At 43.9% G+C, this 17,691-nt stretch overlaps 1 protein-coding gene across 4 annotated transcripts in view; it reads left to right on the top strand.

Annotated features, from left to right (window-relative positions):
* TAFA5 (TAFA chemokine like family member 5) overlaps positions 1-16,548 on the top strand; it is a 598,737-nt gene extending 582,189 nt beyond the window's left edge. For 2 of the 4 annotated variants that reach the window (XM_072596549.1, XM_072596551.1), the window contains exon 4: positions 14,218-16,548. In XM_072596549.1, the coding sequence (XP_072452650.1) occupies positions 14,218-14,226 (9 nt within the window). In that variant the 3' untranslated portion in view covers positions 14,227-16,548. Of the gene's footprint in view, positions 1-13,229; positions 13,356-14,217 lie in introns of those variants that run through there. The other 2 variants (XM_072596553.1, XM_072596550.1) reach the window with 2 other exon arrangements.
* Positions 16,549-17,691: the final 1,143 nt, after the last annotated feature.

The following is a 17,691-nucleotide window of genomic DNA, read 5'->3' as shown; positions in this document are numbered from 1 at the left end:
ATTTGTACACGACCAGCTCTTTTGTTCCTCAGTCCCACAGATCTAACAGATATCATTGACTTAAGATGAGGGAAAACTGCCTCACAATGAGAGCTTTCCTCCAAGTGGAGTAGGTAGCATTGGAGGATGGCTGGTGCTCAGAGGTCTTCGAACACTGAATAAATATTGGTTGAGGACATTGTAGAAGGGATTCATTTTGGTGTAGGAAATGATGAAAGTCAAGAAAGAAAATAGATGCAATTTTTGTTTTCCCCAAATTTCAAAGGACTTTTTGATGGGAGGTGAGGGTGGGAGGATTAGGCAGGAAAGAGGGCAATGAAATTCAGCCCCCGGAGTGAGGGTTGGGGACATTTGGTTGAGATGGTCAAGGGAAGATGCTTTCTCAGTTTTTGTCTTTTGAGTTTCTTTTGTACTAACCATTAGGGTCATTAGGACTGAGAAACAAAAGAGCTAGACGTGTACAAATTAACCAAGAGTACTATTGTCTCCTTGGATAAGGGTTATAACACTTAATTAGGAAGCAGGGAAAAGGGCAGCAGCAATGAGAACTTGTCTGGCAGGTAATAGAAGAGGAGGAAGGAGGAAGATCCTGGGTGGAGTCATTGAGGTTGGAAGGAGTCCTGAATTCTAGCTGGGCACTACAGCAGTCAGGACCAGTTCTGGACCTAGGACTAGAAGCAGGCCTGGAATATTATCCTGAGCTCCCAAGAATCCTCAAGAAAGCACGAGTCACTTAAGAGGGAGAAGGATAAAAACTGGTATCTGCTGCAGTCCATGCCCCATCAGTAGCAAAAAGCTTGTATCCCCACAACACTTCCTTCCTACCCCTGTACATATTTCGTTCTTCTCTTCTCCCCTGTCTTCATCCTTTATTTATTTCCTTCCCTCCCATTCTTTCTTCACCTCCTACTTCTCATTCTTCTATTCTCTCTTCCTCTATCTCCATAGCTACCTTCCTCCTTTTTCTCTTTTCTCTCTCTTTCTTATTCCTTCCTTCCTTTCCCTTCCTCTTTCCTCCCTCCATCTCTTCTTTCAGTTTCCCTTCTTTATTCTCTTTAATCGTAATTTCTTCACTCTCTTTTTTATTTCTTCTTTCCTTTCCTTCTTCCCTTCTTCCTTCTCCCTCACTCCCTTTCTTTCATTCTTCCCTTGTTCCTTTTTGTCTTCTTCCCTCCAATCCTTCCTATTTAGTTGTATGTACAAGGGGCAATTCATGGAGCATGCAAGAGATTAGTGGAATCCAGAAGCAGAGAGGAAGATTAAGCATGTGCAGACTCTAGACAGCGCATTCCCAGAATGACTTCCAAAAAGGATGTTTTAACTTTGTCGGCGAAGCATGAGAAGGTCTTTGAATGATTGTGCTTTGGACATCAAAGGCTCCAAGATCTGCTAAGTGCTCACCACTGGCCCATGACTACACCACACCTATTTATCAAGGAACTGTGTGGAAGCCTGAAGCATGCATTGGAGGCCCTGTTTGACTAAGACAAATCCTAATGTATTGGACTTCCTGGAACCCAGACTGGGTGCCCATATCAGAGTGTGTGCACATGCATGTGCCTCAGTGGATGGTGTGTGAGTTGGGTGAGTTTTCTCATTTATTATCCTGGATTCTTAAACTGCAATCTTGGAAACCAGCACAGTTCTTATTCACTCTTGAATTTCACCTAGTTCTCCATTGTTCCCATTCTGTCATTCTATAGTTTCTCATTAGCTTTGCTCCTGGGACCCACCTCATCTGTGCCCATTTTCTGAAATTGTAAGTGGGTGGTTGAGTTTACAGTAAGCTTGAATAGTTTTGTGATGAGCATATCAGGTATAAACTCGAGATCATATGTAGCCAAAGGAGAGACTGGCAAGGGCATAGAGGTATTCCCTAGCCACTGTGTATTAAGCTCTGGGGAATAGATGCATGCCTGGTAAGTTCTCTGATTAAGAATGACTAGCCTTAAGTGCCCTGAATTTTGTCCTGGCAGGACTTCCAGAGGTCACCAAGTTAGACCTCTACCTCCTTAGGAAGGCCTTTCTCTATCAGACAGAATCACTCCTTGAGTGAATAGTCATTAGACACGTTCCTTCCTAATTTGTTATCGGTGCAGGGGGTAATGCCTGGGGTCATTCATAAGACTAGAGGAAGAGAAACAGGTAGAAGAGAGATTTAGTGTATGAATGGTTTAGTTTTATTAATTAGCATTTATTAAATGTCAGGCATTGTGCTAAGGGCTGAGGATACAAAGAGCCAAAATCCAGTCTCTGACCTCAAGGAAATTACAGTCTGTAGATGAGACAACATGAAAACAAATATAAACAAAACAAGCTATATGCAGGATAAACAGGGAATAATTAGAAGAGGGACAACACTGGAATTATGAGGAGTTGGGGAAGGTTTTCTAGAGCAGGATTTTAGTTGAGACTGAAAGGAAGCCAGGGAGTTCAGTAGTCTGGGCAGAGGAGGAAGAGCAGTCCAGGTATGGGAGATGGCCAGAGAGAATGGTCAGAGCCTAGAGAGATGGGCCCAGACAGGAGGCTGGTACAGGTAATACATGCCCAGAAGGGCCTCCACAGAGGATGTGTGCAGAATCCTGGGTTAGAGTCTGATCTGATGCAAGATGGAAATAAGTTACCTCTTCTGCCCTCATGTACCTTCCAGGTTAGTAAATAAAATGTGATATATACAGATACTCACTTGTAACACATACTGAAGTGCACGAAAAGGAAGGCGAATGTTTAGTGCAGGTGTCACAGGTACGCAGGTATCCTCCTCATTGGACTAGAAGCTCTTTGGGACAGATCGAGGTTCTGTTTTCCATCTTTACCTCCCAAAGGTTAAGTATGCAACACTGGACATAGTAGTCAGGTGGTGCTATGGGTAGAACACTTCACCAGGACACATGAAGACCTGAGTTCAAATACAAATTCCCACACTTACCTGCATGACTCTGGGCAAAGCACAAAATCTCTCCTAGTCTCAGTTTCCCTCTCAGTGAAATAGCACCTATATCCGAGGTTTGTTCACATCAAATGAGTTACTATTGATAAAGCAATTCACAAACCTTAAAGTACCATATAAAGGATGCTATTGCTATTCTCATTACTATGCATTTGATAAATGTTTGCTGAATGAATGAATGAGCTCCTAGGGTGGGGCAGAGTTCATTCCTGGCTTAGAAGGGGAGAGGTGATCTGAGAAAGCTTGTAGGCTGCCAGGTATTTCACATTGACGTTAATGAACTTTAATGGGAAAGCAAAAATTTAACCACTAGATGGTAGGGGGCATGAAGGAAAATGTTCAGGTAGAAGGAACAGTGTGAGCCAAGGAGCATTAGGAATGCTAAGTGATCCCCGTACCTTTGTCTTCCCAGGAAAGGAGGAGCAGTGGTTGATTTAGGGAAGCTGTGAGTGGGGAGCTAAGGAAATTGGCCTCAGTCTTCTCAGGAAATAGGAGAAGCTGAGACCATGGGAACAATGTCCCAAGAGAAAGATGAGCTTAGCCTGGGTGGGAGCTAGGGATTCAGAGTAATGGGAGCTGGACATCTTGGCCACTATGATTGTAAGTTGTTGCCTAGAAGAGACTGGCTTCCCATTCTTCCTGACCCCCAAGTCTGCCCTTTCTTTACCACGTTGAGCAGCCTCGCTTATTATTCTTCTTGTCAGCTAATATTTCAGTGACATTCGACATCTTCCAAAGTACTTGTCCCTTGACAACCTCACAATTCTCTTAAAATGAGGGCTTTGTACCAGATATTCCCTAAGGTCTCTTTCAGCTTTAGACCTGGGAGGCCCAGGGTCTAGCCTTTAGCCCTCCATTGCTGTGCGACCTGGGGCAAAGCATTTAACTTCTCTGAGATTCAGTTTCATCCTCTGTGGTTTGAGAATAAAAGCTCATGTTCTACTGACCTGATGGGGTGGTTGGAGACATTAACATGCTGCTGGGATGGGAGTTATTACAGCATCCCAACACAGAGTATCCAGAGCCAGCTAGTTGCAAGTACTCATGAGAACCAAGTGGTAATTGTCACTGAAAGCATCAACATCTTGGAAATCAGAAAATGGCTACAAAGAGATGGTCTACACTTCTTTTAAAAGCATTAATAATACTGATTTGACTTAGATGTATATCATGCATGCTTTTTAAATTTAGAGTTGCAAACATGAACCAGTATACCTTGGCTCTGGAACTGGCACAGATATGAGCTTTAATAAGTGAAAATTGAGTCTGCCAATGTCTCTCAGCTCTAGTAGAGCTCACCAGGGTGGGGACAAACAACTGCGAGTAACTTTGCCTGAAACAGTTAGCAGGGGAATGATGTCGACTTCCCTGCAATCCTGTTCTTTCTCTTACTGGTTAATCATTTGATCAACAAGTATTTATTAAACACACAATATGTGCGAGGCACTGTGGTGTAATGGGAATATTAAGTAGAAAGAACCAAATAATCGCTTTTCTCAAGAAATTTACATTCCAACTAGGGAGACAGTACACACACACACACACTCATGCACACTATATTATATATAAACTATATACAGAATAAATAAAAATAAATAAATATGCAATTGTTATGGGGGAAGACAGACAATGGCTCCTTATTATCTACAGAGAATTTAATTTAATGTGGAGAGAAACTCAGAATCCCATAGCTGGAAGAATATACGCTGACTGATTTCTCTGACTCACATACAGATGGGAATGTCCTCTATAATAGCCAGAGGCAGTGGGGTCCAGTGGTGTGAATTGGACATTTAGAATAAGAAGACCTCGGCTGAAATGCTGCATTTGCTACTTGTTACCTCTGTGTCCTCAGACAAGTCTCTTGCCTTTTGAGGCCTTGGTTTCTTATTGTATAAAATGATGGTGAACCCTAAGTTTTTTCTAGTTGTAAGTTCTCTGTTCCCTGCCATCTAAACCTGTATACCTGTCAGTGATGGGGGTGGGGTTGAGGGGAGAGTTATTACATTCCAAGGAAGCCTCTGTGCATTACACTTGCTGTATGAATTTTGGAGCTCAATGGGCAGGGCCCCAATCTCCATGACAAGGCATGGGACGACAATACCCTTGCTAAGGTCTGTTCAGGTCATTGGCAGAATCCTGTGCTCTTTGGTTTATGTGGCAAAGGATCAGAAAAGTGTCCAGTAGCACCTGGGACAGCAGCCACCCCTGGAAGAAAAAGCTGTGGCTCTATGCCCAGCATGCTACAGATGCAAGGTTGGCAGCCCGTGGAGCAAGGTGGTTGTGCTGCAGTAGGCAGGACTGCAAACCATCCATGTTGATGGGTCTGCAATCCAACCTTCCTTCAGGAAGTGACAGGCAGGCTTTCAAGAGCCAAGGTGAACCCTAAAGGCACACATGAGATGTCAGATTTTCTCTATAAGGGACCACACAGTCAGAAGCCTTTTGGGTCAGATATTTGGTTCAATGCTGAGATTCCTTGGAGACCTTTAGAATCAGAATATCAGAGATGGGAGGGCCCTCACAACAAGAAATGTCCAGAGGAAGCAAGGGTGATTAGAACAAGGAATGACAGAGCCATCACAGATTTTCCAAATCACTTAATCCTGTTCGTCATTGTACAGAGGAGGAAACTAAGTCACAGAAAGGGAAAATGGATTACACATCAAATCCATTATATTATTGGCTATGACCATGCTCTGCAGTATCAGAGACATGCCCAAGGGCTTTCTGTTCTTCACCCTTCATTGGTCAAATCTCAGGAAGAATCCACAATACGCGGTGGAAAATCCTAGGTCCTGCTCTTCAGTCTGCCCCAGTAGAAGCAAGTCCCTTCAACTCTGGTCAGGGATAAGGTGGGGCACTGTATTTCTTTATCAGTAAAATGGAAATCATAATGTGATTTCCTGGTAGGAAGAAATCTAACATTGATGTTGTAGCCTGATTTGGATTCCAAGCTCCTAGACTCCCTAGCCACAGTCCCTTGGAGGTGCAGGCTCCAGGGCTCAGTTTTCCCATTTTCTGGAAGGGATCGATGATGGGCATTCCAAAAGGTGCTTGGGAACCTCAGGGAAAACTGTGCTGAGTATAGGGCTGCAACTATATGAGCAAAGCCTGTAGGGGATCACTTGATTATGAAGGGAGACAGAGACTGGAAGGTACTCTCACTTCACTTTCAAGCAGTGGGATCTTGGGCAAGTCATTTCATTTTATGAGGACTCAGTTTCCTCCTGTGACATGGTAATCATTATTGTCATAATCCTCCTCATCATCATCATCATCATAATCCCTGCAGGATTTACCTCCTGCATGGGATAAAAACACCCCACTGTTCCGTAGGAATAGTGACATCTTAGAGGAATTTCTCTTAACTCTAAGTAGGGAGACTTCTCCCCCACCAGATTTCAGTTCTGAGTACACATGTCATGGTCCAGCCATGCTGACTTCGCTGTTCCTCATAATAACGCTATGTGCCTGGCCCTGTGCTAAGAACTTTGCAAAAATAATCTCATTTGATCTTCACAACAACCTTAACAGGTAGGTGCTCCTATTATCCCCATTTTATAAATGAAGAAACTGTAGCAAATGGAGGTTAAGTGACTTGCCCAAGGTCATACAGATAGTAAGTACCTGAAGTCAAATTTGAACTCAGGTCTTCCTGATGCCAGGCTGGGTATTTTCTGTACTGTGGTGACAGCTAGCTTTCCTTATCATCTCCATACACAGTTGGGGGAGGAAGAGAGACAGACTTGCCAACTGGCACAGCTCTGGGTGAGAAGAAGAGATGGTGCCAGGGACATAGGGGCTCTGCCTCCCACTATCTCAGGGGCTGTCCTCCTGGAAAGGGGAAGTCACACTTACTCTGCTTGACCTCAGAGGGTAAAAGTTGGAGCAGTGAGGGGTGGGGAGGGGCAGGAGAGAAGGAAGCAGGTGTGGAGGGTAAGGTGAGGGGGCCTTGCTAACAATGAAAACTATCCCAAGGTGGAATGGATTGTCTTGAGAAAGAGGAAGCTACCCAATGCTAGAGATCTCTATACATCATCAAAGCCCTGATGCCCAGTGGGTAAGGGGTGCTCTAAAGGAGACTGGTCATCAGGTGCTGGATTTGGCATCAGATGATGATGTTTCAAATAACAGCCCTCTTACCATAAGTGTAATTTACGACCACTTGAATAACTTCTCTTGTCCTCCGTTTTCCTATCTGTAAAATGGGAGGAGGGGTGATGGGAAGCAGGGGGAGGGGTAGAGGAATCATGCTGCTTGGTACTCTGAGTCTGATAAAAAATAACCTTGCTAGGTATATAGTATAAATCAGTATCCTTCTTTTACAAGGAAGAAATCAAGGTTCACTACAGAGAGGCAGCTTACCCAGCCTTGCACATGTGCTAAATGTCTGGTCTGGGTCCCTTTCCCAGGTGGGTGCTGGGTCTCTGTCTTGACTTCCTATCCGTGTTTCTGTCTCTGTCTCTCGTCCTCTCCCAGAGGCCAGTTCTTTGCAATGATTTGTATGCATGATAGGATTCAAAGACTGTGGCTGGGGCCAGAATCTGTTATTTGCTATGTGCCTTTGGGTTCCTGCGGATGCTGAAGTTGGGTGCACGCCATTAATTATGTGACTAGTGCAATTTTGAAAAATAAAACAATAATAATGATAAAAGTAACAGTAACTGACATTTATGGGACACTGTAAAGTTGGTAAAGTGATTTACCTACATTATTTCAATTTAATGTCACAGGAACCCTGGGAGATGTAGGTACTCACCGTAATTATGGCTGCCTCCGTATTTTCCCTCAGAAAGATAGATGTGTTCCCTCTGGTGTTTCTAGTTAAAACACTTTTGCCTGGCATCCAAAGCCCATCTCCCTCTGGATCCTACCCCCTCCTCCTCCCTGGCTTTTCCATTTCCATTTCTGGAAATTTCCATTTCCGTTTGTCCTTTAAGGTCGCCACTTCAGGACGCTTCCTGGCATTCCCCTGACTTTAAAAACACCTTCTCCCTTAGGCTTTACAGAACACTTTACCCTTCTCTGAAACACTTATGTAATGTTGTATACTAGAGTAAGTTTGATTACTATTTTCTCTTCTGTATGCGTATAACACTCAGTAAGTATAAAAAGGTATAGAAAGTTTTAACTTGTTCAGTGATTTAGCTTGTCATATGGTTAGTAAGAAATTGGAAATTGAACCCAAGTTTTTTTTTCTATTAATAGAATCTCACATTTACATGAGCAAGGTCCTTTTTTTTTAATCTTTTCCAACCAAATCTTAGTGAGGTGCAGAGTTGCAAGAATTATACCCATTTTACCAAGGAGGAAAGGAAGCCAAAGGAAGTGACTTACCCCAGGTCACATAGAGAATCAGAAGAGACAGACTAGACCTTAGATCACCTGACTGCAGGCATGGTGCTCTGGCCAGTGAGTCACAAAGCTTCAAGTAGTATTTCTCTCCTTGTACTGGCTGTGTGTCCCCCGATACTGGAAGACAGTGAGCCAAGTTGGTAGAGTAGCAAAAATGGAGGACTTAGGATCAGGCAATCTGAGTTTAATTTATATGTGCCACAGAGTTGCTGTGCCTCGGTTTCCTTATCTGAAAAACGGGGCTAGTGCTGGCTGCTTTGGCAGCCTCACCAAGTTATTGTGAATATCAGATGAAGTAACATCTGGGAAAGCACTCTGAAGCACAAAACAATCACCTCTAAAGTGCTACCATGCATGACGTCTTCCTGGCCGGGCCTGTGGAACAAAGGTTTTGACAGACATCAGGGAAGGGCTTTACTCTTTGATTCTCCCTTGTCCGAGGAAAGTTGGGAAAAATTCATCGCCAGGATGGCTGTGAGGGATGAGATCTCAAAATACACCCAAAATTCTGCACAGGCAGGAGATCCCCGAGGAATGGAAGCCTTGTGCTGTTTTGTACTGCCTTTGCCTTTTGTGATGCACATAGTAGGCACTTCATGAATGATTGAGGAGTGGAATTGACTCATTCTTATTTTCATGGATTCCACATCTCTGGAGTTGACTTTAATAAGGTTTGGGGTATAAATATTCAGGACTGGCCTTGTACTGCTGAGTTGACCTTCCTATGACCTAGCCTTCCCTTTTCCCCCACCCCTTACTATGCTACCCATCCCTAGATACCCAGGCTGCTCACCTTGGCTGGGGACCTACTGTCATTCCACATCCTCTTTACTGAGGAGACAGGAGCTAACCTACCTAGAGGTGTCTGATCCCATCCCTGGAGCTCCAAGCTTCTTTGTAGCCTGGAATCTTCTGGTAGGTTCAGCCTGAGCTGTGCCTCTTTTGAAAGAAGCCTAGAAGTGAACCTCAATGTAAGGGGCAATTATATATGGTTAACATGCCTGAGAATCAGGCACAGGACAAGAACAGTCTTAGCTTAACCTCAGAGCATCTTAATCCAGGATGGATTTTTCGTACTCCAAAGAAGAACCCAGAATGATTCCAAATTCCTCCAATCTCCTCCAATCTCCTTGATGTGAATGAGCCAAGGATTTGCCAAGAAAACTCAGGTAGCATATGTGTGAAATCGTCAAGGCTCACACAACCTCTCACTCTTCTTTTGGAAACAAGGGCAGCAGGCAAGGGAGCACCCACCAAGTACAGCCCAGCCCCTGGCTGTACTAGAGCTTTGGGGGAGAGGGCCCTGAGGCTACAGAGACCCCCAAGAAAGACCTAAGTCATTCTGTCTTCCCTCTTCTAGGGTCATACTAGAAAGAATTAGGCAAGAAGTAATATACAGGCACAAAGCTAGGAAACCCACGGAGAGGGAGCCATGCTATCTAAGTGGTCCTGGAGTGTCTGGCTTGTCTACTTCCTAGTCAGACAGAAGCTGTTTCTTCTGCTAGAAGGAGGATAGTTGCTTGGCTAAATCAGAAGGGCCAGTGGATGAGTGGTAGGCACTCTGAGTTCTGTCCCCACCTGTCCTTGACCTCTATGAAGAGGCCTGCTGGAATTATAGGCTCTTGAGGTTGAACTCAGAGGCCATTTAGTCCAATCTAGACAGCAGCATTAATAATTAATAATAACAGTAATCTTAATAATAATAGCCACTACAATTTACAGTGACTTCAAGGCTGACAAAGCACTTACATACATTGCCTCAGCTTTGCCTCACAACAACATGGTGAGGCACGTGCTGCAGTTATTCCCATTTTACAGATGAAGGAATTAAAGCCCCAGAGATGAAGTCACATAGGGTGGCACAGAGAGTAAGCATCTGAGTCAATCTGAACTTGGAGCTTCCTGACCCCACATCCAGCTTCTCAGAGAAGGTCATGGTGAATCTGGGAAACTCTGATTGGAAACAAATTGACTATAAAGAATGTCTTCATTCTGAAAGCTGTCTCAAATCAGGATGGTCTGCCTGAGCAGTGAAGAACTCCCTCTCCCTGGAGGTCTCCAAGCAGAGGCTGGATGGCTGTTTATCAGGGGATATTGCAGATGGGATTCTTGTGTGGGTTAGACCAAAGACTGCAATGGTCTGTCGCACTCTGAGCCTCGGATTCATGAAACCCTCTGAGGTGAGCCCAGATGGAGAAACATGAGCCCCCTTCCTCTGACTCTTTAAGCCGTTAATGTATGTTCCAATCTTCCCCCCCACACACACCCTTTCTTCACTCCTCCTTGGGCCAGTTTTAGTGGTTTTATTTAAATTTATACATGGTAATTTGTCTGTGATTTGACTGTAAGCAAATCCTTGGCTCATTCACATCAAGGAGACTGGTGGGGCCATATTGATGAACATTACTTTTAATCAATCTACAAGTATTAATAAGTACCTACTCTGTGCCAGGAACTGTACTAAGTGATTAATTTTTAATGTTAAATGCCTATATACTACTAAGGATTTTTAATATTAATTTAATGTAGCAAAAACAAAATCTGTGCCATGATACCTAAGTGAAGACATGGGAGATAAAAAGTTATTGGGCTTCATGGATAAAATATGAGTCTCATGACCACGAATAACTAGGCTCTGCCTCTGACATTTATCAACTATTCAGCATGCCTCAGTTTCCTCCTCTGTTAAATGAAAAAGGTGAAAGAGACCTCCCCTAAAGTCCATTTGAACTTTCAATCTATGATTCTATAATAAATTATAGATGGGTTTGGTGGAATAAATTCCCATGTCATGCCCCCCACACACATGGACCTATTGTGCTGGTCCCTGACCATTGTTCTCAGAGTAACTGGCTTTGCTTCCAAGCTCTGGCAAGTACTAGTGGCAGGATCAAGGCACCAGCCTCTCTGAATAGCCTAGAGGGGATGATCTCCAAGCACCCTTCCAAAACCCTTAGTTATCTGATGGACACAAAGGAGGGGCTCCTACAGCTCAGTTGGAGGAAAGAAGCAATCCACCTCAGAGACAAATTGATCTTTGCTAGAAACTCTTCCTGGACCATCTTCCTTCCAGGGCCTTCCCTCAGTTGTTCATCTCCAGTTTATCCAAGCAACATCTTGTTTGTACAGAGGTGTTGGCATATGGTCTACCCCATCAGAGGGTGAGCTCCTTGAGGGCAGGAACTGTCTTCTGCCTTTCTTTGTATCCCCAGGGCTGAGCACAGTGCAGGTATATATTAGGTGTTAATGAATGCTTACTGCCTGACTGACCCCCTGAGAGAGAAGGGGCTTATTAGAGAGATGTGTCTTGACCCACCCATGGACTGCTGCCACAGACAATGAGCAGAAGACCCTTCCTTAGATGAGCTACCTTCTCTGGAGGCTGGGCTATTTCTTCCTGAAAATCTGCATCTCAGGTCATTTCATGGCCTTGCCTCCCCTGGGGAAAATGGGGCCCCTTTCTGAGAGCTGCCTTCAGAGCCTCGGTTCCCAAGCCTTTAATCATATTCACGGTTGAGTCCATTTTGTAAAGGACTTTGATCTCTTCAGATAAAAGCTGTCCTTGAAATCAAGAGCATGGATGGTTATGTGTTACAAAAGGCTTTGAGGAAACAGGGAGAGATAGAGACAGAGAGAAAGGAAAGAGAAAAGAGGAAGGGGAAAGAAAGCAGAAAAGAGAGACAGAGATAGAGAGACAGAGAGGGAGAGAGACAGAGTGAGAGACAGATGGAGGAGAGACAGAAAGAGGGATGAGAGAGAGAGAGGAGACTGATGGAGAAAAGGAGGGAAGGAGGGAGAGATAGAGAATCTGTAAGTGTTTAGATTCCCTTCTTTCCCTCTATCTCCTCTCCAGCTGGGATCCCCAAGAATTCATCTTGCAGCTAGTGGCCATAAGTTCAGTCCAGCACATGTATACTGTAGGAAGGGTAGTGTACAATATGTGTCCTTTCATCTTGGTAGAGCCAGAGAATATTTAGAATTGTTATCAGGGACCTTGAAACATAGAAAGTGAGAAGTTTTAGGGACTTTAGAAAGAGATTCTCAGAGCTAGAATGGGTCTTACAACACAGAAAGAAGAATGAGAGGGACCTTGGAAAACAAGTTGTCAGAGCAGGAGGTGCCTTAGAACAGGGAAAGGCAAAGTTGGGAGGGACCACAAAACAAAGGATGGCAGGGTTGAGAGGGGCCTTAGAAAAGAGGGGCTTTATGTGGTATTTTGAGAATTCCGGACAAAGCTCTTCAGTATCTCACATTCACTGTCATTGGGAACCACTATTGATCTCATGGTGTTGGGAAGTCCAAAGGGTCTTATTAGTTCATTCTTTCATTGGTTCACTGTGACCTGGGTCCCTGACTCCAAAAGTGTACAGGGGAGGAATCGCCTCTCATCAAGTCAGGTGACACTTCAGTTATTTTTCGTCAGGGATGTGCCTATAGTCCCAGGGTCACAGGGCCAGAATGTGACAAAACGGGACAGACCTGGGTCTACCAGGCTTTGAGGCCACTCTCCCTGTCCTCATCATCCTTTATTATTGTTACCATAACTAATGTATTATAATAATCACAGACCATTCCTCTGTAACAGTTTGCATGGAAGATAGTGCAAACTTTCCCTCCTTCACCATCCTCTAGTCCCCTGTATTAGGTCTTGTCTCTTGTCATCTATCTTGTCAAAAACTCTGGAGAAGCATTTGGGGACAGGGAAACTGTTTCCTGAAAAATGAACCCAAGGGTACAAAGCTCAACCATTGACTAAGGATGGACTAAGGATGAAGCCTTCGTAAGCCTTGAACTGGGCAGGAAACCCCAACTAATGGGAGGCCTCCAAGAGGGCAATTCTGGCAGTGTGGGATCTTTGATCAGAGATTTAGAGTGGGAAGAGATCTCAAGAAACATTAACTCCAACTCCCTCATTTAACAGGTGAGAAAACTTAGACCCAGAGAGGAATAGGGATTTGGTGAAGGTCACAGAGTCAAGTTCTCCGACTCCATCCAAAGCTCCATCTGCTGCCTTGCTCTGTATTAATGGTAATAATGGCATGGGGAATCTGGGAATCTGAAACACCTGAGTACTCCTTTCTGAAGTACATAGCCCTCTTCCTTTAGTGGACTCAGGGCATGAAAGGTGGACATAGGCACGTGATGGTAAAAGAGTCATGAACAGAAGTCAAACATAGAAAGGAAATCAAAATCTCCCACCTAGCTCTGGCCACCTATGAGTCTACAAGTCACAGTGAAGTTGCTGGCCCCCTTTGGAGAATTCCGTATACTATGAAATCAGAGGTCTTTGGAGGTTCTTTCTGGGTCTAAAGTTTCATGATTTGGTTTAACATCGTGTAAGCTGAACAGGGAGGAAAATTCTACATTAAGAATCGGCCATACCACTTCAGACACTCACCTGCTGTTTGACCCTGCCCAAGTCATTTAATCTCTATTGGTCACAGTTTCTTCGTCTATAAAATAAGGATAATAAAAGCACCTCCCTGCCAAAGTTGTGGTGAGGATCAAATGAAATGATGTCTGGAAAGTGCTTAGCAGGGTGCCTGGTACACAGTAGGTGATTAATAAATACTGGCTCCCTTTCCCTTTATTGTTATCACTTTTATTAACTCTGCTACCAAATGACCGTGTGATTTTGGGCCTCTGATGCCTTCTGAGTAAAGCAGGCAGGTGGGACCCCTGTCCCTCTGTGTGATCTCAGGTAAGTTCCTTTCTTCACTGAGCCTCAGTTTCCCCATCTAGCACAGGCACATCCTCAAGTCCCTCTTGGGTCTGCATCTGTTGATTCGGTTAAGTTGGCTTTATGAGGTCCCACTTCCTCTTTTCCTATGGCCGCAGGACCAGGTGTCCTCAAACGCAGAGTGGTCCCCAAACCAAAGGCTGACATTTTTCTTTTTGTTGATCTGCAGGTCTCCTGACAGCTGCAGCATGAGCCAGCGCGTGATCTCCTGGGGACAACGGCTTTAGGCTCTGCATGAGCTCCTTACCTTAGTCAAGTTTCTCCCTCCGTGGATCTTCGCCCGTTGTATGTCCCTCCCCTCCACCGTCTGTTTCTGTTTCTCATCAAAGACAGCCTCATTCTTCGACTGATGCCATGCGCTAAAGTCTGTCTGGCCATCCAAGGAGCACCGAACTAGGGACCAGAGGGAGCAAAGAGATGCTTGGGCATTAGCAATACCAAGTCCATAGTGAGCGCCGGTCCCCGGGGTCCACTCAGCTGCTGGACTCAATGTGACCCACATGGTTTAATGGGAAGAGTCACCTGCAGAGAAGAGTCCATTCAGCCTTAGAGAAGACTGTTTTGTCTATGGGGGGACACTCAGGCGCAAGAGAGAGTCTCTCCTCGTGCCCTGGACTGTCTGAGTCGCTTTTATTTTCTTATACTTTCAGTATATACAATAGACCAAAGAGCAAAATCTATTTTAAAGAGGACACAATCTTATTGTTAAAGTTATCTGGGTTAAATTGTAGAAGGGAGGTCTGGGTGGGGGGAGGGAGCAGAGACATGAATGAATCTTGTTGTCGGGGAGCGAGCTGGCAGGTTGCTGTCCAGCGGGCGCCTTTACCAAGGCGTCTTTACCGAGCGAACGCTGCAGTCGTTAGTCACAGGAACTGCGCCTGAAGAAAAGATTTGCCTCTAAAGAATGCAGACCGAGCATGGAGAGTCAGTAGCGGATGTTCTAGACACAAGCAAACAGACTTCCACAGAACACAGACTCGCCGCCACTATGTGGCCACCGCGCCGTGGCCGTGGCCCCTTTATCCCTCTGTACTTAGATTGACTTTATCGTACTAAAAATCATTTTCCGTTTTAACCAGTTAAACATGCCTCTTCGACCGTTCCATTTTTGATAGTTGGATAATCCAGTATTTGCAAAGAGCATGTTTGGTCTCCTGTGACCTCTGTCTCATCCGATGCACCATTTAGCACCAGAAAGCAAATTAAAGAAAAAAAAGAGTAACACTTGTTTGAAAGAGATCATTAAATGTATTTTGAAAATCCTAAAGTTATATATTTAACAGTTTTTATATGTTGTATATTTGTAGAGAATACTATTTAACAATTAACGTGGTAGCTCTCGCAGGCCTGATGAACAGTCTGACTCCCACTGGGCTTTCTAAATCCTCCAGTCCGGGGAGTGACCACACCACACAGGATGTAAAGCATGGCCAGGGAGGATACTTTCGAAAAGTCACCGATCCTGCTGTTTGTATCACATAAAGGCATCCAAACATCACACTGGTGGAAGATGGGGCTTCTTTTAGATTTGTCTCTGAAATTTGGGGGGTCTATACTGGTCAAATTTGGATGTAAAATATTTTAATCATGACTTTTCCAATTGAGGTTTTTTTCCCCTTTTCTTACCCCCTTTACCCAGGAGTCCATTTTTATGTTGGTTGGTAGATCAGTTCCTGTGTCCCCATCTTCCAAAGTCCTTAGCCTTAGTATCATCAGATAGGGAAGAAGTTACATTGGGGAAAGAAGTGGAGAGCTGGATTAACCCTAAGCTCTGGTATCTTTTTCTAGTCACACTGGAAATGTATTGGGATCACAAGAGCTGATGGCGTCCAGCTCTGGTGTCCCCCTTTCCTTGGCAATGAATTGTAACCTAATTCCCATGTCCTTTCTGAATTCCCACTGTAGTATACTACCTATTAGTCCAATTAACATTAGGATTGTCTTAGATCTATGCTACTAAGAGAAAACATTTAGAGAATGATCAAAAAAAAAAACAACCCATAGACTAAATCTCAAAATGAAACTGTCCATTTGATTCAAGCCTGTTCCCACATTCTGGGGGACTTAATTTAGACAGGCAGTAATCATGAATTTAGAGGTATCTCTGAGGCAAACCAGTGTATATGATGCTTTTCTTTTTTCCTTTTTCAAATTGTATAACAGTTATGACCTGTATCTGAATAGCAGTTAGCACCATCATTTGCTGGGTGCTATATGCCATGAAATGCAGGATGGTCCTCCTGCCCCAGAAAGGACCGAAAATGGGTTCCACACGACCGAGAGTACTGGGAGATGCATTGACCCATAGGTTCCCTAACCCAGGCTATCTCTTCCTTCCTCCCACCTCTGGTTGTTTCTTTCAGAAGAGAGTGTAGTCGCCTTATTTAGCAAAGACCGAGAAATTTAAGATGTTACAACATTTTTTTGTTGCTTTACGGTATTCAGTTTTTGTGTTGATTCCACTAAATTATGGAAATAAAGAAAAAAAATCCTTTTATAAGCGAGCGTTTTGTTCCCTAGCCGTGACGTGCGCACAGAGGGAACTGTGGCAGATTCTGGGAGTAGAGGGGAATGAGGACTTGGGAAGGGACCTTGGGGAAAGAGGCAGTGTGAGTCAAGAACTGGGCCCTTCTAAGGGCTAGCTTCTGATGATGGAAGTACATCTCTGACTTTGTTTGACTCTTTAACCGAGCAGGACAAGGCCTTTAACAAGGTCAACAGAAAAGAAGGGACTCATGTGACAAGACCCAACCTCAGAGCCAGCACACTTAAATGGGGACCTTCCCAGGTTAGTTCCTTCTGTATGTGTATATCATGAGTTTTGTTTGAATTCACCTCTACCATGAGAAATAATCAAATTATTGTTTGAGCTTCTTTCTCTGCATTTTTCTCTGTTCTTTTTCACAGGTATGGATTCCTCCATCTCTCAACTGGACTAAATGTCCAGACATTTGAGATTCAAAGTGCATGACATTGTACCGAATCCTTTTACTAGGGTATGTCTGAGGACATAGGGAAGTGGCATGGAGCTAAATTGAAATTACTTCTTTCCAGCTGTGATGTCCAATTTTCTGTTAGTAAAAGTGAATTTTAATTGATATTTTTATTATACCACCTAAATTTCTCTTGGTATCTCTCTCTCACCCTTGAATCCTCCCATATATCAAAAAGAAAGAAAGAAAAGAAATTAAGAAAAAAGAGAAAGGAGGGAAAAAATCAGTAAAATCAATCAAGTCATGGCAAAAATCTGACAATCTCTTCAGTGTTCCTTGGCTGGGCATCTGCCACCTCTGCAAAGGGCAGAGGAGGGAGAGGGTTTTTTAGCTCTTCTTTTCTGTGGGGACCATGCTCATTCTTTCTGCTCCATTGATTTCCAGATGTTTTTCACTGGTTACTCCTCTTACTGTTGGACCTAGATATGTAGTTTTCTTGGCTCTACTGACTTCACTTTGCATAAGTGAATATATATATATATATATATTCATGCTCTCTCTATTCATTGCACATGTCATTTCTTAGAAAACAGTAATATTCCATAATATTTATGCCATTTTCCCCCTCAACTCTAAGAGTAACTTTGACAATCCTTGTTCTAAAATCCCTTCCACCTCTGACATTCCCTGTTCTGAGATCCCTTCCAGCT

The sequence above is a fragment of the Notamacropus eugenii genome, chromosome 3 (genome assembly GCF_028372415.1).
Source record: "Notamacropus eugenii isolate mMacEug1 chromosome 3, mMacEug1.pri_v2, whole genome shotgun sequence".
Lineage (NCBI taxonomy): Eukaryota > Metazoa > Chordata > Mammalia > Diprotodontia > Macropodidae > Notamacropus > Notamacropus eugenii.
This window is presented reverse-complemented; position numbering and strand designations above follow the sequence as displayed.